Genomic DNA, 26,792 nt, shown 5'->3' on the forward strand with positions numbered 1-26,792 from the left:
CGGTGCACACCTGGATCCTAGGTAGGAATGCAGTGAGCCTGCTTTCCCTTCCTCTTCGGGATCTCAAGGACACAAGGGTCAACGGAACACAAAGCGCCTCTCTGCATTGCGGGCTGACTTGGCCATGAAATGGCCTTGCAGAGTACAGCAGGGCCCCCTGCTTCCAATCTAGCACCTCTCCCTCCATGTTTGGAACTCCTTCCTAGGGGCTTCACCTGGAGTCAGGGCCATGCAGGCTGGGAGGGCCATGCTTTAGATCAGGAGCCTAACCCTGGGTCAAGCCATTCCAACCTACCGCCCAGGAATGGGCAGCAGGACCCAGAATGACACAGGGATCCCACAGCTGCGAGGCCCGGAGTCCGAAAACACCAGGAGGTTTGTTCCAGGAACCGAACAACTGGGAAGGGAGGGCGTGTCCTGGCCCCAGCCCCCTTGGCAGCTCAAAGCACCTTCTCCCCTCAATGAGTCTCCCAAAGCTCCTATTGGCGGTGCTTTGTTTACTGCTTTGTGCACCTGCACCCAGGCAGGCAGCAGGAGCACAGTCACGAGGTACTCGCTGAAGAGCAGCCCAAGGCCCAGACCAGCAGGGTCCGGAGAGCACAGCTGGCAAGGGAGGGGTGGGTGTGAAGCCGCCAGGGGGTCTGAGGCACCAGGCTGGTTTTCAGGGACAGTAATGATCCCAAACCTTGGAGCTCTTGCATTCTAGCTTAGTCAGTGCAATAGAGGACACAGGTTCATCTACTTACAGGGGTCATTCAAGGTAGGGGATCAGGGTTAGCCCCCTTACAGGCCAGTCCCACCCCCCTACACTATGGACTGGCTACTACCCAGTGGACCAGGTTCTTTGTGGAGCCAGGAGCAGGGAAGGTGTCTTCTGTTCCCAGGAATTCAGCAAAAGGGACAGTGACCCGAAACCCATCCCCACCTGTCACTCAGAGCTGAGACTCCTCCGTTAACCCCCTTGCCCGGAGGCAGGGTTGTTGGCACTTGCCTATGATGGCTGCCATCCATTCTCAGTTCTAAGGAGCTACTTGGCTTGGCAGGCCTGCACCTTGAGGAGAGGGCTCAGGATTTCCAGCCCAGGGATAGGGGACTTGGGTTTCAAACGCAGTCAAGGAGCCCTTCATTCAGACAAGTCCCTGCATCTCCTCACTCCCGTGAACTACAGGGTCCCTTAGTTTGTTCTGCAGTGATGTGAATTAAACAGGTGAGGTTAAATTCTTACTGACTTTGGCAGCTCCTGTCTCTTTACCACCAGCAGTGTCAGCCCTAGAGAGGGAAAAAAGCTGTGATCAGAAGCACTGTGGAGCAGATGGGACGCCATGTCCTTGTCTGGGAGAGAGAGGCCCAGCACTAACCTCCCCCATCAGACACGGGAAGACCAGGCAGCTCACACAGAGCTCGGCATCAAGTCTCCTTCTCGTACCCACATTGCCGGGTGCCAGCGCTCCCCAGGGCAGGGGCAGGGGCAGGAAAAGCCCCTTCTGCTGCAGGGCTCAAGGCCAAACACAGCATGCAGAAGGGAGGCCAGGGGAAGAGCTAGAACAGAGTGGACTCCACTCACTCACTTTTTCAGTTTCTCCCCCACGGCTGGGGAAGCTCCAGGCCTCAGCAGTTTCTCTCTTGCTGGAGAAGCTGATCTGCTGCGGCTTCGTGAATCGCTGGCACTCCTGCTGCTCCGACTGCTACTCCAGTGTCTCCCTGCTCGGCCGCTCCGGCGATAGCGCTCCCCGGACCGGGAATGGCTCCTAAAAGTGCAAAGGACATAGCCAGGGAACGCAGGCTTCCAGGCCTTCCCTACGCCACCGTGCATGCCAGCCTCCCTCCTCCTGGAAGTGGAGCAGTAGTATGGCATTAGGGTTGCCAATTCCACAGCTGCGGATAACTGTGGGAAGTGACGTTGTCTACTATAGCGCCATCCAGAGGGTCAGTGGCCTCTGGCCAGGGCTGCAGCGGTTCCTCGAGGTACAGAGAAGGGAGGAGGAACCCAGGGTGTAAAGCTGCCATCTCACCCCCACCCAGCCTGTCCCTACCTCGGCCTCCACAGGCGCCTTCCTGCAGGCTGCAGCAGCGTGGGGCCCCATTGAAGGATGAACAAGCCATGCTTGGAAATTCCTGCAATCCCCCACCCGGCTGACTGCACAGCTCCGGGTGAGACGTACCTGGACCTGCGACGGGAGCTGTACCGGCGGCCCCGATCAGCTGAGTGTGATCTGGAGCGCCGGCGGCCATCCCGTGAGCCCCCTCCGGAGTAGCGCCGGCTCCTGCTGCGGGAGCGGGAATACCGTCGGCTGTGGGAGCGGCAGTACCGGCTGGACCGGTGGTGGTGCCCACCGGCTCGGTGGGAGCGGGAGCTGGAGCGGGAGCTCGAAGAGGACGAGGAGGATAGGGATGAGGAAGAGGAAGAGGAGTGTCTCCTATAGAGGACAGAGACAACGCAAGCCATTCACAGAGGGCAGAGACGTGACACGGGGTGCCAAAGAACCACAGTGCACCAAGATCCCTGCCCTACCCTTAAGTAGCTCAGACTCAGCCCCTGGTCTCTGCCCCCAGCTAGCACAGCCAGCGCCAAGAAGCAGGGCTTGGCATGAAGGAGAAACAAGCATGTTGTGATGGTTGTTACCAGCTCTTCCCCCAGGCCAGATCCGAGCCACTCTCAATATAGCAGCTCCTCAGAGCCAGGAGACAATGGCAATTGGGCTGCGGGGCCACACAAAGGCATCAGAAACCCTCCCCCTCACTGCTGCCAGGATCCTTGCATGCTGGCCCAGGAGAGGGCTAAGAAACAGACAGCAGTGCCCCAAATGACTCTCAGCATGTTCAGTGGCCCCTGCTCCCCCAGCAGCGTCCCTATGCTTCAGCTGCGAAGAGAACCCTGTGGAACAGCCCCACCTACTCTGCACCATCACCCCCTGGTGGCTAGCGTCTCCACTCCAGTCCCCAGGGGCAGGGCTCACACATCAGCGGCTGCAATGCAACTGCCTGCTGCCCAATTCCCTCGTGCACAGTGAGAGAGCATCTGGGGGTGTCCAGGGCTCACTGACAGGGGGCGCCCTCCAAGAGGAGGGGCTAGGGGCTCAGTAACTCATGTCTGTCCTTCCATTACCAGAATCCTCCACCATCCATTCCCCACTGAGGACCCTCAAAGGTAGGCTGCAGGGAGAATGGTGGGGCCAAGGCCTTCGTGCAGCCAGAGGCTGTGAAGGCTCATTAGGCTAGAAAGTCCATTCTGGTCTTTCCCATCTGCCCCAGAAGACCCTGCGGAGGACAGGGCTAGCAGTGACTTCCATGGTCCTAGAGCACGCAGGGGAAACCCAATTGTAATGGTACAGGCTGGTCAGCCCTGGCTCAATGCGGGTTTGGTTACACCATCCTACCACAATGCTGGGGAAAAGCCTGAAGTCTTATCATGCCCCTCCCCTTAAGGGCTGAGACCGTGCCCAGGCCTGGGTCCTCCAACAAGGTACAGGCGCCACACCAGGCTCAGCTCTGGCTGGCACAGTGAGTTAGGAGTGAAGTGGTTCTGAGAAACACCGACGGGAACGCTGGGCTCTTCTCACAGCCCCCTCCCATGGCCTCACTGCCTAAGACAGACAAGTGGCTTAGCAGTTCTGAGGGCTGGGGGAGTGGACCATCACTATCCTGCCACGTGGGCCACAGGAAGGCTCCAACGTGTGACGACTCTCCCATGGGGCAGAGCTACTGGGGCAAACTGGGATTCTGGCTCTTGGCAATGCTGCAAGGGGGCAGTAATGTAGGCAGTCCCAGCCCAGACACCAGGACATGCAGTTCCACTTGAGGGCACCACCCAGGGGCTCTGCAGAGTGTCTGCAGCTCTATCTCCCTACACAGCCTTGGCCAAGCACTGTGCAACGGGGTGCGAGCGGAGCCTTCTGCTCAAGCTAGTTAGCCACAGACACACAATGGCAATGATGCAGCCACGGCCCTGAGGCCAGGCGCAAGCTTGGTCTATACGGTGCATACGAGGCCCTTGACAACCTTGTGAGCTCTCAGCCTGCACTCATGTGCCCTGCTCCTCTGGAGAGAGAGCTGGGACAGGCCAGTGCACTGAGAAAAGGGGCAAGAAGTACGGCAACTCGGGGGAGGGGGAAGAAAATGCAAGGAGCGGAGAGGAAGGGATATTGTGGGCAAGTAGGAGAGCTGCCCCTTTCCAGCTGCCAGATCTCTCATGTCCTAGAATCTCTCCCCCTCACTGACATGCCAGGTCCCTTCCCTGGGCCTCAGGACAGGCTGCTCCACAGAGTTCCTCTCACAGGTCGAGGATCTGGCTATTCAGGGCCTTCCAGGCACTGTTTACCCAAACAGGCCTCTTGCTCAGTCTCCTGGAGAGTGCCCCCAACTGGCCACCCCACACAGCACCTGGCCAACCCACGGGCAGGGCTGACAATGAAATGGCAGCTGGAAAGGACTGGATGCCAAGAGCTCTCACTGGACAGGGTCTCCAAACAGAGGCAGCTTGGCTTGGTGCCCATCGGGGGCACAGAGGGTGCAGGCCGATCACGTAGATGGGCCGTTAGCCCCTGCTGAGTCTCTGGTGTTAAGGTTTGGGAAAGCGAGCCAGACGAGGGAGTTACCGACCGGGACGAGGCGCTATGACCTGCCGCAGCGCTGCCCTGATGCACTTGGGTGGAGCGCGGCTTGCCAAGGGAGACAGCTTTCCCAGGGACTCCTCCGGCTTGAGCAGCGGCTGCTTCCTCGTCACTGCCCCCAAAGCTGGTGATGAACGTGATCTTCTCTTCTTGGCCTGGGGAAGGCGAGCGAGAGAGCGAGCGGGATTCGGAGCTGGATTCTGAAGGTGACCTGTGAATAAAGGGAGAACAGATGGGCTGCTTCACTGTGGGAGGTGGAATTAACCAAAAGCTCCCCCAGAGAGACAGCACACTGGGGTAGATGCAGTTTCTGGACCTTCCTAGGGCGGCAGCAGACCCAGCATGTACCGCAGCACCTGCTCCAGCAGGGGGTGACCTTCCCCCAGCCCAAGGGCCCCTCAGAAACAGCCAGAATCTGTCAACTACAAGAATCCCCAGAGACTGTTGCTGCAGTGGCCTCTCCCCCAGGAGTAGCAGAGGCAGAGCAAACCACTCCTGCCATGCCCAGCAGCTACAGGCACTTACCGTTTGTAGGGATCGTATGTGGGGCTGTCTCTCCTCGCATAGCTGCAAAGAGAGAACACGTTATGGAGAGCCTGTGGCAATGATCATGGAGAGATCCAAGAAGCACAGCCTGCCACGTGACCAGCAGCCAGGTGCCCTGCAGAGTGACCAGCTGGCAGCACAGCCATGCCGCTCACTCTCCCCAGCGCCCCACTCATTGCAGGACGCAGGGCAGAGCTACTCCTCTTGGGTTTAACCCGCCCCACTAGGGTCACAGCCCCCCACAGACCTCATCTACTGAATGGAGCAGAGCCCTCTCCCAGACAGGGAAGGTAACCCTGGTGCACACGGCCTGTACTGGCTCTGCGTGGAGGTGAGAACACCGAGGTACCAGCTGCGGCCTACAATGTGTTATCTGGACTGCGTTGGCCGGGTGGCAGGGCAGCGGCAGCCTCGGGGCTCGTGAGGGGTGGGGCTGGGAGCCCTGGCCCTGCAGGGCAGCCCGGCCGGACCTCTCCGCGCTGGGCAGTACAGAACCCAGCAGACCCCCGGCCCGCGGGCTGGCCTTTAGCACACAGCTGAGCTGGGCCACAGCTGTGCGCTAACTGTGCTGCATGCGTCCCCGCAGGCTGAGAACTGCTGTGCATCACAAAGAGCAAGAGGACAGAAGAAGCCTGTCGGCCTATGATGGTTGAAAAATTATCAGTTGCATCAGAGTCAGTTCTGGATTTAACTAAAGCCCAGGAAGGAAGTTTCCTAAGTTTGTGTTTGCTGGGGAGAATGACATTGCAGCTAGGTCACATCCAGTTAGTCCCTGGGACCAGACAATTTTGGTGCTTCTATTTTGCCTGTTGCTAGTGTGTTGCTGGGTAAAGATATGACAACTTTGTTTAATTGGGTTGATATCACAGCCAGGGCACAAGGAGAGCATGAAAGTGATTGAACTGCGTTACCCACTGACAGTGTGGAAACTTGTAACTAAGCTAGTGTGTGTTGAGCCTGGTAACCTGTGTGTTGCCACCGAGGAAAGCTGCAAAGGGAAGGAGAATGCCTCTAACTATGGAGTCCAGCAGCTTGCCTAAAAGGTGTTGTGTAAAAATCCTCCTAATGGGCCGGAGGTGACTGAGTGTAATCAGACAATCAGGAGTTTGGTTGTGGCTCCGCAGAGCAATGCTTCTGTGGAGCAAGATAAACGTGAATTGTTGCTTAAAGAAGCTTCTAAGGAGAGGAATCCTCATGGTTGTTTTTGCAAAGCAGTTTGCTGTAACTGAGGGGTGTGGAAGTGAATTAATTGAGGTAGATCAGGATGAATTTCTGTCCGTAGAAGGCAACAGTTTGTTGAGAGATTTGTTTCAGTTCCTAACAGCCAGAATTTTTCTGTTGAAAACAGATCCACTGACTTTGCTTTAGAAAAACCCAGTGTGAATAATTTAGAGAAGGCGTCAGACGGAATGAAAATTGTCAGGGAATTTGAACGGCCCTATGACGAACACCAAGTGGCTGTGCTTGACCAGCTTGGGGGAAGACGACGTTGTTGGAACATGAATGTCTCCATACTGATTCTGTAAAAAGTGACAGAGTCCTGTGGCACCTTATAGGCTAACTGTTAGCCTAAGATGCCACAGGACTCTGCTGCTTTTTACAGATCCAGACTAACACGCTACCCCTCTGATACCGATTCTGTGAGTGAATCGTCTGTGACTCAGGTTCAGAGGGAGGACTGAGTAGCTGAATCAACTCCACAGCTGTCCTGCTCTGTAATCTCTTGAGAACACAGGGGATGGCAGGCAAACTTTCCCCCTCTAGACACTTCAGATATGACTTTTAAAAAGTCTTAGTGGACTTGACATCTGATTCTGTGTGGAAGCAGAAGTTGGTAATGGAAGGACAAAAGAACCTTGAGTCTAACATGCTAGTGAAAATGGATGGTATCTCTTTAAGACAGAGTCCAGCCTTGCAATTGGTAATGGTTAAGAATCTGAAAATATGTTGATGCAAATTACCTGTCTGAGGGGGAGTGGCGAGGAGAAAGGCTTGCCCATACCATAGCTGTTAGCAAAGAGGACACATCTAGTCAGCCAATGGTTTCTGTTACACAAAAGAGGTCAGATTTTGACCCTTCAGGACAGGGAGGAAGGAAAAAACTTCATCTTGCTAATGGAAGCCACTAGTTAACCCTAAAATGCCAAAACCTCAACTGTCTTGAGGCAGAGGCGTGGCATGACAAAAAATGCTTGTAAATGTACATGTGACGGATCTGATGTTAATATTATTGCTAATGTTAACTCCTGTGCCTTGTTTGTTGCTGATACCAAAAACTGTAAAAATGTACAGTGTGCACAATCTTTCGGAAAAAACCCTTAAACATGTTGGGAGTGGTACATAAGAACTCACCATGTGCTAGAAGCCTTTAAGGTTTATTGTTTCTTTACATGACAACACACTTTATGTTAAAAGGCCTTGTGATACTGATATTTCACAGCTAGTGCCTGTAACCACCTGCGGAAGTACAGAAAGAACTGACATGGATCTGTAGGGGATCTTAATGCATGACAGTCTCTGTTAGCCAGAGTTAGGCTGGCTGTAACCCTAATAACGTGAGATTTGTAAAAGCAAGGATTGTGTGAGGCGAGTGGAAAAGAACTGTGAGAAGTTGTTTTTTGACCTTGTGTAGATAATACAATATGTAGACTGGCATCTCTTAAGTGAGAAAAACAAGATATCAGGATGACCTATGTATAAACAAAATGCAGCTGTTGCTTATTATTGTCTATAACAAAAGTATAAATGCTTGCTGTAATTGTTTACCTGTTGAGAGACCTGTATAGGAAGGGGAGACCCTATGTCCTAGTGTCCTGTTGTAGCTGCTAAACAGAATACAGTATCTGACTCTGCTGCACCCAAACAAAAAGCGAGAACTGAGTTTTTCTCCGACACACCAGTCTTAAAACTTTTCACATCAGAGAAGGCATTATAGAGCTAACGTGCTGCATGAAAAGGGAAACTAAAGCATGTCACGTCACCCTATTGCTTTCATGGCTAAATGCCAAGATTCCTACACTACGGAGAACATTAATATCTACATTGACTTGATGTTAACTGGGTTCCAAACATTTGCCAGAGCTTGCATGGATAAATTACCTGTTTTCATTAGCTCATGGCAAGATCATATGAGACATGCAAGAGCAGATCCAATCCACTAATGGTCTAACCAAGTCTTACCTTGGTTTGTAAAGGAATTCAATAACATTATTACTTCCAGAATGAACCTTACAAAGAAAAAGCCTGTTTTAGCCAAACATGATTCTGATGAACCATTTCTGTTAGACACTGATACTTCCAACACTGGGTTGGAAGCTATGGTAATACAGAACCAAGAATGGGAAGCTCCTATGATATATTCAGCAGTGTCTGGGACACCCCTTCCTGCACCAATTTAGGGTTAGAGGTGTGACGTTCGTTGTCTGATTACAATATGACCATGTAGATGATTGTTGCTACAACTGTTATATAATAGCAACAGATCTTATAAGAAGTATGTCAAAGTAAGGTGTCAATAGAAAAGTTATGATTTGCTGAGTAGGATTATGCTATTTTTATGCATGTATCATTTTTGTATCTGAAGTGATGAATATTAACTATGTCCCTGCATATCAAATGTTTGCTCATGTGGAAACACCCACAAGGTGTTTAGCCAGGACATTGTGAAGGAACTTTTCAAGTTGAATGGGCCATTGAAGAGCACTTAACTCACAATCAGAGGGGTAGCCGTGTTAGTCTGGATCTGCAAAAGCAGCGAAGAGTCCTGTGGCACCTTATAGATTAACAGATGTATCGGAGCATGAGCTTTCGTGGGTGAATATCCACTTCATCAGATGCATGTCATCCGACGAAGTGGGTATTCACCCACGAAAGCTCATGCTCCCATACGTCTGTTAGTCTATAAGGTGCCACAGGACTCTTTGCTGCTTTAACTCACAAGGGAAGATGCCTCCTGTGACAGCCTTTACTATGACGAAGCAAAGCATGCACAGACATGTGACTTGCCCATGTGACTCCAAACACCATCTTGTTCCCTGTAATTTTCCACAATATGAACAATGGGTTTCCCTTCACTTGGCAGAAGCTATGAAAGGCCCTAGAAACATCTCCATTTTGCCTCTAGCCTGCTCAGACCTCTGGACTATGAACTCATACTAATGGGAGCATTCTAATCAAGGGTTCGAGGACCTTCCAATGATTTGCAAGCAGCCAGAGACTTGACTTAAGCCAGCACTTTATTCCATCATCGCTACAAGCCTGATTCAGGAACTTTGCAATTACTGTATGTATTTGATTCCTTTAACCAATTTTAATTCTCACATTCCTGTTTATAAATAAACCTTTAGATTTTAGGTATTAAAGGATTGGCAACAGCATGATTATTGGGTAAAGAACCCTTTGTTTGATGAAATTGGTTTTGAATAACCACTCATTAAGTCCAGTGTTTTTGATGGTGATACAAGGACTGGAATGGCTAAGGAGACTGTTTTTCTGACTTCTTGTTAGCCAGTGTGGTGAAAATGGTGAAACAGAAGTTTCCTTTTGTTGCTGGTTTGATATATCTTATAGGAGAATAACCACCAGTTTTGAAGGGTGTCTGCCCTATTTCTCAGCAGTTTGTCCTCTGTTTGGTATTCTCAGTTGTGACCCACAAAGGAACGGTGACACCAGCCTCCCTCCTAAAAGGGTTCAGAGGAGAAGAGTCCAAACAAGGAGAAGCAGGGACGGAAGCATATGGAACATCTGGAGCTAAGCCAGCCGCCCCGAGGCCTTAAGGGACAGAGCTAGGGAATTTACCAGATCACTGACTTATAAATTCGTGAGAGAGCAAGAGAGTCCCTACCTTACACACAGACCCCTGGCCAAAGAAAGCATCACACCGCCTGGCCCCTTGGCAAGCTTGCACTAGCAGAATCCATGTGGACGGAGCCTTTTCAGAGCCGGTTGTTTGAAATAACCACGATTCCAGCAGGAGTGTTCAGTGTCGGGGGAGCTGCCCTGACAGCGCAGCAGGGGCCAGACACGGGAGACAAGAGCCCTTTTGCCCAGGACAGCCAGTGCCAGAGGCCCTGCCCCAGCACCGTTGCTCACCAGCCTCCTCTGGCTGACTAGTTTGCTGCAGGGGGTCGTTATGTTGTCACTGCCTTACCTGGGAGGGCTGATTTTTCTTCCTTTTAAGCGCTTCTCTCTAAACTCCCTCCTCTGTCTGCGAGAGCGACGGCCCTAGATGAGAAAGGCCCAGCACTGAGTGGTGGAGGAAAGCCTGCCAGGAACTCCCAGCCCAAGGCTCAGCACTTCCATTGCTCTATCCCAGTACTAGGAGGTAGGAAATGAGAGTCTGCCCCATCCAGCTCCTCTGGGCTGAGCTGCCCCAGCCAGGGTGCAGGCCAGCTGTGGGGAGCCCTAGCTAACATGGCCAGGTCTTTTAAAACCTCCTCTGCGTCCCACTGCTAACCCTCGGGAAGCAGGGCCTACCTGGAAAGCATAAGAGGTCTCCAGAGGGCACTGCTGACCCATGGAGAAAGGAGCTTTGCCAGGCTTGGGAAATACAGACAGATCAGAGCAGGGCCGGGAAGAGGCCTGGCTGGGACAGCCCTCCCCAGGGCTGCGCCTTACCGAGTACATGGCTTTCTCCTCCTCGAGGGCTTTGGCGTGTTTAATGGCTTCTGCCTCCTCTTTGTCCTTCCGCAGCATCCTTCCGGAAAAGGAAAGAGAGCTGGCTAAGTGTGGCTGTTTCCAGCGCTCGCAGAGCCTGCCCTGCCCAGCCCCTGGATGGAGGTACACAGCGCGGGGGCATGGGTGCGCTGTGACAAAGGGACTTCACTGCCACAACAAGTGATGGCAAACAAGAGCCTCTGCTCTGCCCCCACCCTGACGCAGTCCCAGCATCTGCTTCTAGCACAGAGGCTGCTACCAGAGCGCTTGGGCCTTCAATGGAAGAGTCAAGGGCTAAGCTGGGCCTACAGCTGAACAGTGCCATCGGTACCAGGGTGCCACTGGCACACGGGAGGAAGCTCCACGTTGGAGCAGCCCATGCAGCAGCAGCAGCAGCGTCTGGGCTGCCCCTGGAAAGCAGGACAGGTGCCATCCAAAGGGTCTTACACTAAAATTAACTAAGCAGCCACTGCTGCCCCAGGTGCAACAGTGAAGAGAGGAGCCGCGTTTAACCCTGCACCTCTCCCTGGCTCTCCTGCCACCTGGGTCTGATGCTTTGCCCCTCGATGGGAGCAGTGCTGATGCCAGAGCTGGATGCTCCTCCCCACCGAGGGCTGGCCCTTCACACGTATCGTAGGTGATGCAGCAGGCAGCCAGCCAAGCCAAACACACGAGGCTGCCCTGAGGCTGCACCAGCCTCTGGCCAATATCTACAGCATCCAGACAGCTGCACACATCTGCCCCAAAGCAACCTTCTCAGTGCATGTGGGCAGAGGGGCAGCAGCAGCTTCACATAAGCCAGGGCTGCCAAGGACCTGCTGCCACGGGAGCCCCCACACCAACCCACAGTGGGGACATCTGCCCGCTACAGCCCGCAGTAGCCACAGCTCCCCTATGTGGCTCGTGACTACGGCAATCCAACCCCCCAGAGCATCTGAAGCTCTCTGAGATGAGGTGGTGCACCTGGAGCTCGGCTCTGAGCCCTGACTCACATGTGGGCCTTACCTGACGAAGTCCCCCTCAGCCATCCCATACGTGGTCGCCTGTTTATTCAGGTCAGCCACCTGCTCCTGATTTAACTCATCCACATCAACTTCCACATCTGCAAGCAGAGTACTGGCGTCAGAGTGCCTGCAGACCTCGCCAGCGCTCGGGGCAGACAGCAGAGCTGGGCTGCTCTCCAGCTGCCCCAGGGCCACCTGGGGTGTTGCTGGAGTATCTGCTGTACCACAATGCAGCTGAGGTTTGAAACTGGGGGCCACAGGACTTTCTTGGGCCTCTCAGGAGGCCCATTTCTGGTGCTGTGCTCAGTGACATGCCCCCTCCCTAGCATGGTCCTCCACCCACTGCTCACAGGATTGAGGGGGTAGAGCTGGGGAGCAGCCCCTCTCACCCTCCCCATTGGAACACATTGCAGCAGCTCTACCTGAGCTCAGCTGGGGAAGCAGGGACAGCAGCTCCCGCCCAACCCGGGGCTTTGAGGTCAGCCACCAGATTCCTATTCCCCAGGAGCTATTTACAATCCCCAAAGCAGCAGCAGAGAAGTCTGCTGGGGGGAGGGGGGAGCACACAACCCCAGCCACCACCCTAGGCACCTGCAAACACCACCGATGCACGAAGGGAGGCGGCGACTGGGAAGGGTTAGCTGGGGTTCCCCATGTTAGCCAGGACTCCCCAGAACAACTGCACTGCAACACACTGCTCCCCTACACCCCTCCCCTAGAGATACACCCAGGCACCACGTAAAACAGGCATGTGCCCAACACACTGGGGAGTTGGCACCAGAAGGATGAATTTGTAAGCACAAGCCTGGGAAAGTCGGTCTGTGCATGTGGGGTGGGGCAGTGGGGCTGCCCAAGCACAGCCTGGACAGGCGATATCCCGAGGCAAACTGCCTGGGCAAGAGAGACACACCGATATCCGGAATGACTTCGTCCTCATCCGTGTTGCTGTCCTCCTCAGAGTCCTCCTCGTCTCCCCGCTTCTCCAAGGAGTTCTCAAGCTCAGCTACGGTGCTGTCCTCATATGTGTAGCCAATCGAGGCCTTCTTCTCCGCGAGCCTGGGCATAAACACTGGCTGTGAACGTGTGCTGCCAGGGCAAGGGCACGGGGCACCCACCCGAGGTCCCTGGAGTCTTGCAGCACCAGCCTCCTCTGCTCTCAGTGGGCTGCTCTGTTGACCCCCCTGTTGCCCCAGTTACATTTGAAAACCCAAAGCGTAGTTAACGGAGAACCACTACAGAAAGACCCCTGGGCACCGAAGGCCTCCCCTGGCCCCAGACACCTAAGTGAATCACCTTGCCCTCCCCTGAAGCCATGCTAAGGCACCCGGCGAGGAGGCCCAGGGGAAAAGGGCTGCCTTTTTTCACATTCCAGCTCTCCCAAACGCTGGGCAGGGCCCTCCCGCAGGGCTTTGGCCAGCAGCCACCACGTTGGCGGTGCTACACATGCAGTCTGACTAGTCGGACTACTGGCACCGAGGCAGAAATAACCCAGTCTCCGGCTTCAGGACAAGCTGAGCACCGCAGGGTCCGGAAGGAATTGTCCCCGGTGCTACTCCCGTCCAGCAGCTTTATTATTCAGGAAGAGGAGGGGAGGACTTCCTCTGCAGCATCAGGTATCAGCCTCTCCCACACTCCCTGGAAAGCCTAATTTCGAGGCAGGGCAGGAAGGAAGGACTGATTCCCCACAGACCCGGGGAGATGGGGCTCAGAGGGCAGTGGCTGTTCATTCTGATCCAACTTGGGGCACAAATACATTCACTTCTGTCTCCTCCAAAGCATGCCTAGAGGGGCAGCTCAGCACGCACGCCACTGGGGACCAGCACCGAACCCCCATACTCACTTCTTTTTCTCATCCTCATTGGGCTTCTGGAGTCCCCCATAGAGCTCATCAATATAGATCTGATAGAGACACTGCTCCTCCGAGACTTCAGACAGACAGATAGACAAGAGAGTTACATGCCAGCTTGAGGGCAAACACCCATGCCAACAGGCCTTGATTATAGCTGAGCGTCGGGGCTCATTAGAGGTGATACAGGTAAGAGGGAGCCTCTCCTGTATGCATCATCAAACCACACGGGCAGAGCAGGATCCCTGCCTCGAGAGCTGGGAGAGCATAGGGGAACGGGGATGGATTGCTGATCCTGAATCCTAGAAGCCATTGATTGGAATGCAGCCTGGCCCAGGAGCGGCTAAAAGCTGTTACCAGCTGACGACTGCTTGCGGACTCCAAGGTGAAGGGCTGGGTGACATGTGCAAGTTACCAAATGTGCACTAACTGCCCCTTCAGTGTTATTCTTGGCAGAGAACCCAAGAGCCAAATGGGCCATGAGGGAGGGTCCCTCCCTCCCTTCCAGGGGGGGCTCCTGGGAGAGCACAGCAGAGCAGAAGTTCACAGAGCGGTGTCAGGAACCATGCCCTGCTGTTGCCAGCTGATACCTCTCACCAGAGCCAGCTTCTCTTCACAGCATCGCCCCCAGGGATGTCTCCGTGCCCCAGTGGACAGTGGTCTCCAACAGACACTTACTGCCAGCGAAGTCGTTCTGCACCAGACCCCTGTAGCGCTCGTAGTTACATTTCCTCTCGTCCGACTCCTGCTCAGGAGAGCTGAGAAGGAAGAACACACACTGGCACCAGGAGACGACTGGGCAGACAGGACAGAACTAAAAGGTGACCGGCTCAGAAGCATCTCAGTGACTTAGCAGCCCATGGCCCATTTCCACAAGTCACTTCCTGTGAGATTCAGGCTCCCACGTCACATCTCAGCAAAGCATTTATGGAAATTGGACCCTACAGCAATTGCGGCAGGATTCTGCTAACTCCATTTTTCAAACAGTGCAACATTAACTCCTTGGTGGCTGTCCCCGTGCATCAATGACTTCCCTGGGCTATTAACGGAGTTCAGCAGGAGGCTGCACGATTACACGGGAGTTTCCATAGGCAAGGCTGAAGCCAGCTCTCCTTTACAAACCTGGTGCAACTCTACCTCCCCTGAAAACCAGTTGGCCTAAAGTTTCACGGGTGACAACATGCCTGGAGTTCTGGGAAATCTGGGGTGCTTGGGAGACACGCAGGGTCGTCCTCACTTACAGCTGACTTGGCTTAGAAACATTAAGTTCAGTGAAGACAAGCTCTGAGAGGGGAGAGCTGGCTAGTGAAATTTAGCTATTGAAGCTGTTTCTGCAGGCCTCGGTACAGACTTTGCAAAGTCTGAAATCTGGATGGGAGGAGTGGCAGATGGAGGGATGGGCAGGAAGGGAACCCATCTAGAAGTCTACTGGCCATTTGCCAAATAAATCCACCTCCAGCCCAGTCCACTCAATGTAGCTCTCTCTAAACCAGGATGGGAAGCAGGGAGCCACATGGGCAGAGTTGTGCAGGGATGGAGCCTGCTCCTTTCATCTGGCAGACTCCAGAGTCATCTGCCTTGGCAATTCTTATCAAATTTTTAAACTAAGGTAGATCCCAGCTCCCTTTAATGCCGGGGTCAGAGCTGCAAGTACCAGAGATCAGTTGTTCAAGGGAAAAACCCCATTTAGTGAAGTTCTGTTCCAAAATGGACTCTGTAAATGGAGCTTTCTACTTAGCTCTGCTCCATGTGTGAACCAGTCTCAGCTGGCTTTAGGGCCTCCCGCCATCAATGATTTTGGCTTTCCTTAGTGCAGCAGAGCCAATAGAGCTAAGGGAGCTGAATCCGATCCTTTCTTCAACCACAGCAGTCCTGCTTGCTTTGTTCCCACCAGTCATACCTGGGCAAGCCCATGGAGCTGCCCTGGTCCCCTTATTCCTTTGAGGGAACATTATAGCAATGACATGTGAAAAGAGACCTTGGTAGGACTCAGGTCTACAGAGCTGGTAGATGGAGGGAGGATGGAGGAGACAGTCGTTTTACCTGGAAGCTAAGCACACTTAACCCAGAACCGATCAGAAACATGGAAACCCAGTGCCACATGGTCCTTCAAGAGCCATGTGAAGCAGATCCACCCTTGGAGAACCCACTGCAGCTCCCCATCACCATCGGTGTTGGACAGCCTGAAAAGTCAGGGGTCAGGTTACATTTACCAACCCTATGCCCTAAAGGATACCAACAGCAACAACATAGAATGCTCCCAAATCCCACTGGCCTGCACTGATCACCCAGCATTCTATGCCCTGCTAGAAAGGAAGAGGTTGGGGGCTTCCGGAGAAGAGCTCCCAAGCAGTACTCCATGGAAATGGCTTACATTGGGTTGAGCAGTGGTGGGGTGTACATGGGAATGTAGTCCAGGTGAGCTCGCACATCAAACCGGTCAATCATGTTGTTCGTGTCCCCTTGCCAGGGCATCCTGCAGGCAAGAGAGCAACAGACAAACCATGGTCATTTAGCACCTCAACTGGGTACAAATGACAGACCTGCCGGCAAGACAAACTGCTATGAAGAGAAAGCCAGAGGTGCTGAGGAAGTCAGTCTAGATCCAATGCAGTTCAGTCCTGTGACGTCTGTGCACTGGCTCTGCTGCATGGTACACAATGGGATACACTCTTAGCCAGAGCCAGTTCGCAGTGACAATCGGTGTCTAGTCAGCCTACCCCAGGGATAAGCCTAACTGTGGGAAAGTGGCTAAAACTTCATCAAATGTCACAATAATCTAGAACAATAACTGTCAGTGGTGCCAAAGTGAGACAGAGAAAACAAAATGAGTCTAAATAGAAAGACCTCCTGATAGAACTCAAGTATGTGAGATGGACATCATGTCAGGTAAACAAAAATGTGTGGGACCAGAAATCAATAACCCCACACTGGTGTGTCAACAACAAAGCCAAACTGATGAACAAGATAACGAAGGGGTGTGCTATTCCTTCCATCACTCCGTCTTGGGGTCCTCAAAAGGAATGACTTTGGGTGGGAAAAAACCAACAAGAACAATGCTGGGTGACTAAATCAAGGAGGAGCGATGGCTGCTACCCCCACCACCTCCTGAAACACTGGTATCCACCATACCACCGTTGAGCCTTGGGCATTCTAATCCCAAGAGAATTCTAATCCCAGACCAGACCAAAAAGAGGGACTCGGATGACAGTACCACCTCCACCAGCTAAACCCCAAAACACTATCAGGGATATGAGATTGTTGTCCCGCACCTCCTTGTGCACCCTTGTCCTTCTCTGTCCTATCCCTCTCTCCGTGCCTTCTGTTTAATAAGGATCTGGCTTAGTAGGCAAAGACTGTATACACCTCTACACCGATATAACGCTGTCCTCGGGAGTCAAAAACTCTTACTGCATTATAGGTGAAACTGCATTATAGGTGAAACCACATTATATCGAACCTGCTTTGATCCGCTGGAGTGCGCAGCCCCCTCGCCGCACTGCTTTACCGCGTTATATCCGAATTTGTTGTTATACTGGGTCGCGTTATATTGGGGTAGAGGTGTATTTTGCAAACACCACTGTAAGCCTGTGATCAGACAGGCAACTAAAGGAAAGGCCCTACATAGCCTGATGCTGGTACAAGTTTGCCAGGTCTTAAAGGGGCTGATAGGATGATGCGGTGTGCCTGTGTTTTTCTAACAGTATTTGTCTTGTCTTCTAGGAAACAGGATTAAACCTTAACAACAACAGCTCCAGCCCGTCTTTTCTCTTTTCCCCAAAAAAGATTTATATTTGATTTCATCTAACAGACTATCCCACAAGGGTTTTTTCCCCTTCTAAAAATGGTCTCCAGCTAAAGGGAAAGAAAACAAGAGATGCTGTTGCAATAAAAGCCTCAATACTTTACATTTCAAATGCTTCAATTGTTTCTACTTGTTCTTATCTGTAATAAAAGGCTACAGGGATTTTTAACTGTATGTTTGCCATGGCACTGAGCAGGCTGAGGTCTCCGCATACCAAACCCTGAACCTTGTTTAACATTCTGACCAGGTCACGTGACCACCTTTGATTCTTTGACCCATTTATTCCACCTAAATTAATTTAATAACTGGAAGGGACCTTGAAAGGTCATCAAGTCCAACCCCCTGCCTTCACTAGCAGGACCAAGTACTGATTTTTGCCCCAGATCCCTAAGTGGCTCCCTCAAGGATTGAACTCACAACCCTAGGTTTAGCAGGCCAATGCTCAAACCACTGAGCTATCCCTCCCCCCTTAATTCAGCGGCCACCTGTTACCCTGAGCCTTAGCGCCCTCCCTTTGAGAGTCTTGTTCTTCACCTCAGCAGGTGGAAATGGTCCAGCATAAAAACACTGGTGCACTTGGATGTTTGTACTTTACTCACCCCTCAGTGGGGAGGACGACAAGTGAACTTGTTACGTGTAACGGGTATCTCCTCAGAGGTGCTGCCAAAGGAAAATCCTGGGGCCTGTGGGGTCCTTTAAAATAAGGTGCAGGGGAGGGGTCTCTGCTCAATAACTACATTAGGAATTGTCCACACAGCGTACTCAATCTGCTGGAAAACACTCGTGAAAACTGAGCACTCAGGAGGGGAGGGAGGTGGAGCCAAACACCTTAGAACTCCTTGTTCCCGGGTATTTCATTCAGACTTGGCAGCTGGCAGAAAGATCTGACATGCCCAGCCCTCCAATGAAGAGCAAAGAATGCAGCCAGTCCAGCTGACTGCCCACCCATCAACGAGTGCCCCACAAGCGTGGGGAAGAGCTGACTGGATGTTCCTGCTTCTTCTAAAGCAGTGGTCCCCAACGCGGTGCCCGTGAGCGCCCGGGTCCTGGCCCCCGGGAGAGCACCTGCTGAAACGCGGCAGAATTTCAGCAGCATTTCGGTGGGGACGCCTCTCGATGACGATGCTTGTCGATGGCAAGCAGCGTCATCAAGAGGCGTTGCCGCCGAAATTCGGTGGATGCTCCACAGCCGCAGTGGTCCTTCGTCTGGCACCCACCAGACGAAAAGGTTGGGGACCACTGTTCTAAAGGTAAACGCCAGGCAGAGCATGGTTTCAGAGGTGCCTCTATCCAGCACTTGCCCCACTCCTGGGGAGCAGTGGGGAATGGGCAACATCTTTGAACTTGCCTCAGTTTGAAAAGAGGCCACCTGGCCTCAGGGAGGATAAAGAGTCAGAAGGAGCCCTGAGGAGGGAGGGTCTGAGCCTGGACAGTCTCCCCTCAAACCACTGTCCCATAGTCAGCCTGTGCCAGAGAGAACAGTTCCCTGTGGTCTCCCATCCCCAACACAAACCTGAAGCAGGACCCCAGCTCCACAGAGAGGTTTGGCTAAGGCCTTGCTTTGCCAGGGTCCTACCAAATTCACGATCCATTTTGGTCAATTTCATGGTCACGGGATTTTAAAAATCATAAATATTTAAATCTGAAATTTCACGATGCTGTAACTGTAGGGGTCTTGACCCAAAAGAGGGTACTGGGGGCATTGCAAGGTTATTGTAGGGGGGTTGTGGTATTGCCAACCTTACTTCTGCGCTGCAGCGGCTGGCGGCACTGCCTTCAGAACTGTTCAGCCAGAAAGTGGCAGCTGCTGGCCAGGAGCCCAGAAGCAGCGCAGAAGTGAGAATGGTATGGCATGGTATTGCTACCCTTACTTCTGAGCTGCTGCCTTCAGAGCTGGGCCCTCAGCCAGCGGCCGCCCACTGCCACTCTTACTTCTGTGCTGCTGCTGGCAGTGCTACCTTCAGAGCTGGGCCCTCAGCCAGCAGCCACCCACTGCCACCCTTACTTCTGTGCTGCTGCTGGCGGTGCTGCCTTCAGAGCTGGGCCCTCAGCCAGCAGCCACCCACTGCCACCCTTACTTCTGTGCTGCTGCTGGCAGTGCTGCCTTCAGAGCTGGGCGCCTGGCCAGCAGCTGCTGCTTCTTTCCACTCAGCTCTGAAGGAAGTGCAGAAGTGAGGGTCGTTATTGCCACTCCCTTCGAATAACCTTTCAAACCCCCTCACCTCCCAATCCACATTTTGGTTCAGGACCCCCACTTTGAGAAATGCCGGTCTCCCCTGTATAATATAGGGTAAAAGTACACAAAAGACCAGATTTCACAGTGGAGATCAAATGTTACAGTCCGTGATGTGTTTTTCACAGCTGTGAATTTGGCAGGGCCCTACTCATGTACCTTGACATATTACAGGGAGCCATTTCCACAGGCTCCACTGTTCCTGGGGATTAGACCCAAGATCCCTGTGCTGAGTTGCTGATCATATGCCCTGAGGATACGTATGTGTGTGTGTGTCACTCCCTAGGGTACAGAACTGTACTCACAAGATGGCATGTTCCTGGCAAGCCAACACTGATCTTTGCGTAGTTGTGCTGGCAGGCAGCATGCTCAAGGGACAGTCAGCCTGAAGTGCAGACAGCAAAGGAGCTTCAGGTGCAACGGGCCTCAAGCCTCCCACCAATTCTGGGGGATTTACAGCCACTTCTTCCCACTTTTTAAAGAGATTTCTAAGTGTTGTGTGAACATGAGGGGAAGGAACTGACCACAGAAGGGACCCAGCATCACGGACCACCCACAAAAGCAGACAAACAGGAACACTCCAGACCTTCCTCCTCTTCTCCTTCACTCGGTCACCTCAGGTGATCCCACTAGTAACACAACAGCCGCACCAGAGGGAGAACAAGTTGATGGTGCCCCTTCGAGGGCCTTCCAGCCACAATCCCCATCTGCTTCACTATGCTCCCAGCCTGTCAGTGCAGAGCTAGCAGGCAGGGCCCTCTCAAGCTACTCACATGTTGACAGGACTTTCAGCTGCAAGAGCAACGGCAGAATCCAAGTGGACCTTACACGCCCGGCCATGCACTTGGAGGAACTGAGCTGGGTCCTTTTTCTGGAAGAAGCACAAACACCAAGATGTATAAAGCTGGCATTTTACGGGATCTGGTCAGTTTGAGCAAGGCACCAAGTTATGCAGACACTGTATGGCTGAGTCCAAAGCCATTGTAAGAGGTCTGAGGATTCATTAAAGCTACAAGTGAAATCCCTCCAGAGCAGAGAGTCTGACAGTACCATGTGAAGGGGGGTGTTAAACACTTCCTGGGGATCTCAGGCAGCAGCAGTTAAAGTGCCGAGCTACACTGAAGAGCGACAACAGAAGCAGTCCCTGCTTACTCGAATCTGCTTCATGTGCTTATCACAGGCAAGCCTGATGCCATTAGTGACAACAATTGTCACTGCTCTTAGCCCTGCAGAGCCAGCACAGCCGAGACGGAAGGAGCTGGATTTAATTCCTTCGAATGCGTCACCCAGTTTGCTTCCTAGGCAGCAGGCAGCGGCACTTGAGCACATTCAGGAAAGGCTACGGGACTGCACACGCAGTACAGCAGACCCAGCTTGGCCTGCAGAACCTTTGTTACTGGTGTTGCTGTGCAACAAAAGAATCAGGGTTTGCTCACAGATCCCAGATGAATTCTGTGATGCTGGCAGCTAGGAAAAAAGCCATTTTACATGTAAACTGAGCAGACTTGATATGGCGTTAACCACGGCTCAGAGCAGGACTGCATTTTAGAGAGGGACACACCCCAGGGAAGCAGGCCAAAGAGTCATGCCGCAGATCAGGCACTCCTGCATGTGACATGTTTCCTGTAATCCTGCTGTTCTTCCAGAAAGGAAACTGAACCTGCAAGAATTCAATTCTACATAATACCTCACAAGAGCACAGCAGGCCAACAAACCATGACAACCACACAGCCCCCAAGTCAGCATCACAACTCTGCATCTCTCTCCTTGGAACAGCGGGCATGTTGCTCTGCGGTCACAGCACCTCTGGGACAGTTCTGCGTCCTGAAGCAGCGGCTGCTCAGGAAGTCAGACGTTGGTATGGGATTCAGCATGTATCAATTCACTTAGGAAAAGGGGGACTGCAGCTCTCAGGGGAGGACTGAGCTTTCAAAGCAATGGGAGTGGCTGCCACAAGGCCTCATTCCATTTCTCCTTCCTCGGCTTTGGAGGGAGGCACAATGAATATTGCCAGAGCTCAGAGTGCAGGCCCACACTCTGCACAGGGAAAGCCGATACTTTCAGAGACTCAACTCTTTTAATTTTTCCCTGCGAGACACTATAATGTGGTTTGTAGCCACCTGATCAACAGCAAAACCCCACCGTACAGAGGTGTCTCTAGCCTGAGACAAACAGAGTTGGCACTACCTGTCCTGGCCTAACCACCGTTAAAGGCAAAAACTTAATGCAAGAGTGAAGTCACAGAAATGAGGAAGGGCCGAAGGTCCCAGCAATAGCAGACACACACCTTGGACAGTTCCTGTGCATGCTTTGCAACTGAGCAGCAATATATAAAGCTGCATAAAGCCAGACATGCGAAGAGAAAGCAATGGGAGCGCTGCCCAACCCGAAAGCAAGGGCCACAGATCGGGATGGCAGGGGCGGGGCCAGGACTGTGCAGGGACACTCACTATTTTTTCATAGTATTCTCTCCGACGCTCAGCTCGTTTCTTATAATCGACCATCATCCCACGGAGCTTGCGCTCATGTTTCCGGGCTTCGTGCCACATCCTGCTCTCTGAAAGCTGTCAAAGGGAGGGAATACAGAACTGAGTAAAACCAACAACCTCTCAGCACTCCCAGAGACTGAGGGGCCCTCTAGGATGTGTGCACACAGCTGAGGATAGAAATGCAGACTCCACTCTGCACACAGACACCAGCAAGCACAGTGACTGAGCGTTATGGGTTAAGCCAGGAACAAACACGGTTGCAGAACACTGCAGTGGATGCCACAGCCATCACCAATGGCTGCAATCAAATACTTCCCCAAGCCTCAGCCCCAGGGAGCCAGTCACAGGGTTCAAGACATTAAGGGCTTGTCTACACCTACACTGGTGCAGATGTGCTGCTGAAGCACTTAGTGAAGATACTACAAGAGGCAGTAGCTACATTGACAGGAGAAACCCTGCCATCGATATAGTGCTGTCTACACCAGAAGGTTGGTCAGTATAACTGCGTCACTCAGGGGTGTGGATTTTCCACACTCCAGAGCAACACAGCAGAGAGTTCCGTGGCACCTTATAGACTAACAGACGTATTGGAGCATGAGCTTTCATGGGTGAATACCCACTTTGTCGGATGCACAGTTACACCAATGTAAGTTTGGAGCGTAGACCAGGCTAAGTATTCTAGGGCAGAAAAGCATCATGCTGCTCTCCTCGTTCCAGGACCAGGAATGAGAGGCTGTTAAAATCTCCTACACTGCACCTGCCCTGAGAGACCCCAGGAACACAAAGTCTTAGGCAGAAGAGTACAGAGGAGAGCATCAGGCAAGGGCCGTGAATAGGAGAGTCGCAGCATCCTGGAGAAGTGGGCTGAACATAAGAATAACCAGACTGGGTCAGACCAATGGTCCATCTAGCCCAGTATCCTGTCTTCCGAGAGTGGCCAGTGCCAGCGTTTCAGCAGGAATGAACAGAACAGAATTATGGCGCGATCCATCCCGTCCTCCAGTCCCAGCCTCTGGCAATAACTGCAGCAAGGGGTCTATTTGGTCTGTGCCTGAGCAGGTGAAAAACAGCCTCTTGGCTTTGAGGCTGGCCAGTTAGGCTGGAAGGATATTACAGTAGTGAGGTTACTGGTGCAAGACAATGCATAGAGATTAGAGACACAGGCGGGAAATGAAAGGAGAAAAACATCTTAGCACAGGGACAGCTAATTCAAAGGAAATACACCACAAGAGGGAGTGAGCAGGGCAGCAGGAACACCTACTCGGTCAGGGTACCTCTCTGCCGCCCTCCCCCGCGCCCCCCCTCCCCCCAAATCACCATGACATCTGAGCACGTCAGTCTTTCATGTACTTATCCGCATGCCCCAGTGAGGCAGGGCAGGACTATTACCCCCATTGCACAGAGGGGAATTGAGGCCCAGAGAGATGAAGTGACTTGCCCAGAATCACACAGGATGTCTGTGATGGGGCAGGAATTGACCCCAGGGCTGCCACTGGCTCTCAGCCTTCAAAGGAAGGATGGCCAAGCCAGACTGGTGCTTCCATCATGAGCATCCCAAAGACACCCTGCAGACATGGGCTGCGCTCACATCAGGACAAGCCCCAAGAGCCCTTGGATGGCGTCAAAGGACTGAAAAGCCCCATTAGCTCCCTTCCAGTCCACTTCACACCTCACGTGCAGGCCTTTCCCTGCCCACAAATTCCCCCCCGGAACAGTTACCCAGCCCTTCCGCAGAGACACTCTGAGTGCCCCGCCGAAGGAGGCTAATCTCAAGAGACACCTCAGAGAGGTCACAAGCTGGAGGAGGGCGATACTCACAGAACAACAGCGTGGAGACTTGGGAACAGCAGCCGCGTGCTCAGTTAGCACAGCCCATAAGCCAAGGGAAGAGGAGCCTGAACAAAGAGAACACTGCAGGTCAGTGACCTGGGCAGGGACACCACAGGGCTACAACAAACAGAGCGAAGGCCAGGGGTCTCTCTGCGTGGGGGAATGGGGGTCCCTCCCTCAAGGGGAGGCACGCTGTGTGCAGGAGCAGCTCTGCCCTTAGCACAGGTTCATTAGAATCACCTCACTGACCCCAGCACAGAACAGGAGCTGGGCTGCCCCCAACCTGGCCTAGGAGTTCTTCCCACTCTGCAGGGAAAGGTCTCTACTACGGGCCCTGGCCCACACATTCATATTCAGTATCACAGCAAAGACATGAGGAGAGTCAGGCTAGCCAGGAGCTCCTTTGGCTCAGCAGACTTTGCTGCTGCTTCTACCCCAAGCTTACTAGGGACCCCACCCCCAGGAGCCCAGCTCTGTTAGCTCCAAGTTTGCCATCTCCAGCCTGAGGTTAAGGGCAGAAGGCTTTCCTCACTGTTAATGGACCTACTGAAGGAATATTCCCAATCCAAGAGCGGCGGCGGCTACATCACGTCTTGCTTCTCTTTGAAGAAGTTGACAAGCTCCTGCATGGAAAGGGCACAGGATGGGCAAAAGTTAAAGCTGAGTAGCTTTTACCTAGACAGCAGCAGCACCCATCTCATCCTACACTAGGGGGCAGTGCCCAGACACCAGCACCCGCCCCATTCCCTGCCCCACATGGGGGGCAGCACCCACACACTGGCAACCTCCTATGCCCCGCCCCACACCAGGGAGACGGTGCCCAGACATCAGCACCCTGCATCCCCCATCAAACTGGTGGGAGGGGCAGCAGCACCCATAGAGTTTAAGATCAGAAGGGACCACCAGATGATCTAGTCTGACCTCCTGTGTCACAGGCCACCAACACCACAAAACCCAACAACCGAAATGAAACCTAAGCATTGCAGCCCACAGAAGACAAGACTATTACATGCCACAGGCAGAGAACAGGAGGGACTGAGGGGCCCCCACAATGGCAGGGAAATGATTATGTGAGATACACCCAGATAATCCTGGCAAGGGACAAGCACCACATGCTGCAGAGGAAGATGAAAAACCCCAAGGTTCCTGCCACTCTGACCTGGGAGAAAATTTTTCCTCCACCCTACATATGGCAACCAGGGAGACCCCGAGCCTGTAAGCAAGAACCAGCCAGCCAAGCACTTGAGACAGTGCTCAGTGCCATCCTCACCCAATATCCCCTCTCCACCTAGAGCCATGCCTGAGGCATCAGAGGTAGCAGGCCAAAAAAAAGCCCAGAATACTTTGAAGAAAACAAAATCCCTTCCTAACCCCAGCAGGCAGCTGGCCGAAGCCCTGAGGCACGAGCTTTTAGGAACATGACACACAAATCAGAAGAGAGCACCAGGGCTGCTGAGCCTTGTCCCCTACCCTATTAAAAGCAACCCGGTCACACAATCACACTCAAATTTCATAGAACCGTAGGACTGAAAGGGAGGATTAAGTATTACCTAGACCAGTGGTTCTCAACCTGCAGCCAGCGGGCCCCTTGCGGCCCAATAAGCACATAGCTGCAGCCCATGCGACATCCTCAGGGCCATACAGGTAGCATTGGATGTGCTCACATAATACATTATGGGCTGCATGTGGCCCACAATGGTAAATAGATTGGGAACCACTGGTACAGACCATCCCTGACAGGTGTTTGTCTAACCTGTTCTTAAAAATCCCCAATGATGGAGATTCCACAACCTCCCTCGGCAATTTATTCCAGTGCTTAACCACACTGACAGGAAGTTTTTCCCAATGTCTTGCAGGGGTTCTCACAACACATTTTTTGGTGGCCTCAGAGTGCGGCCACCAACTCTTGCTGGTGGCCGCTTTGACGATTTTTCCTAAAATACTTAACTTTAGGGAAAAAACAAATAAATATGCACATGTCCATGTCCAAATCATTGTAATTTATTTATGTAGGGTTGCTGGGTTTTTTTTTGGCAGATTCAAAACAAAACATACTTGTCTCTATTCTTTAGAGTAGAAACCCAAATAGGGTGCTCTGCACAATCTTGTCTTTTTTTCTTTTGGTTGTTTCCTTTGCCTTTGAGGTCATGTGTTTGGTTTTTTAAGACTTGCTACCCAGTAAGTCTGCTTTGTATGTTTGTTAATATCACTTTTCACAGCAGCAGACTTGTTAGCTAGCTGGGAGACAGTGAAAAGTGACATCAACAAACATACAAATATCACTTTTCACAGCAGACTTACTCAGCCCTGGCAGCCAAAACCTAGAGCCCGAAGCCCCATGCTCAGAGCCCAGGGCCAGAGCCCACTGCCGCACAGCCAGAACCTGCCGCCTGCCACACCAGTGCTGAAGCTGGAAACCTGAGCCCTACCACCCCCAGAAAGGTGAAGAACTCACACCGGTTGTCTGCTCATCCAGCATCTGTGCCTCAAGCTGGGGGTAGGGGCCCAACCCCTCCTTGTGGCCACCCTACCCCCACCACAGGATGCTGTGGCTGCAAGAAAAGCCTGCGGCCACAGTGGCAACATCTGAGAAACACGGTCTAGAGCCCTGCGTGGATACAAATGTTATATCTGTGGAGCTGCAGGGCTCGACCAGGAACTGCAGTGGTGGCAGCAGCAGCAGGTTGGGCTGCCGCTCGCAGGAGCCAGTGGCCAGTCCAGGCAGCTCCTCCATTGTGGCTGTACTGCCTCTAGCCCCGCCCACCGGGGTGGGC

At 52.8% G+C, this 26,792-nt stretch overlaps 1 protein-coding gene across 3 annotated transcripts in view; it reads right to left on the reverse strand.

Annotated features, from left to right (window-relative positions):
- Positions 1–26,792, reverse strand: part of CLASRP (CLK4 associating serine/arginine rich protein) — a 44,995-nt gene that overhangs the window by 12,272 nt on the left and 5,931 nt on the right. For 2 of the 3 annotated variants that reach the window (XR_007770206.1, XM_050927802.1), the window contains exons 1-16: positions 24,566–24,641; positions 24,007–24,083; positions 22,150–22,263; positions 20,473–20,570; positions 16,036–16,137; positions 14,340–14,419; positions 13,656–13,740; positions 12,726–12,871; positions 11,817–11,913; positions 10,773–10,851; positions 10,306–10,379; positions 5,136–5,177; positions 4,600–4,821; positions 2,163–2,417; positions 1,569–1,748; positions 1,226–1,269 (exon numbers count right to left, since the gene is read on the reverse strand). Coding sequence is in view for 2 of the 3 variants with exons in the window: in XM_050927802.1 (XP_050783759.1) it covers positions 1,226–1,269; positions 1,569–1,748; positions 2,163–2,417; positions 4,600–4,821; positions 5,136–5,177; positions 10,306–10,379; positions 10,773–10,851; positions 11,817–11,913; positions 12,726–12,871; positions 13,656–13,740; positions 14,340–14,419; positions 16,036–16,137; positions 20,473–20,570; positions 22,150–22,248 (1,603 nt within the window). In the remaining variant the exon portion in view is untranslated. Of the gene's footprint in view, positions 1–1,225; positions 1,270–1,568; positions 1,749–2,162; positions 2,418–4,599; positions 4,822–5,135; positions 5,178–10,305; positions 10,380–10,772; positions 10,852–11,816; positions 11,914–12,725; positions 12,872–13,655; positions 13,741–14,339; positions 14,420–16,035; positions 16,138–20,472; positions 20,571–22,149; positions 22,264–24,006; positions 24,084–24,565; positions 24,642–26,792 lie in introns of those variants that run through there. The other variant, XM_050927801.1, reaches the window with a different exon arrangement.

This window comes from Gopherus flavomarginatus, chromosome 18 (genome assembly GCF_025201925.1).
Source record: "Gopherus flavomarginatus isolate rGopFla2 chromosome 18, rGopFla2.mat.asm, whole genome shotgun sequence".
NCBI lineage: Eukaryota > Metazoa > Chordata > Testudines > Testudinidae > Gopherus > Gopherus flavomarginatus.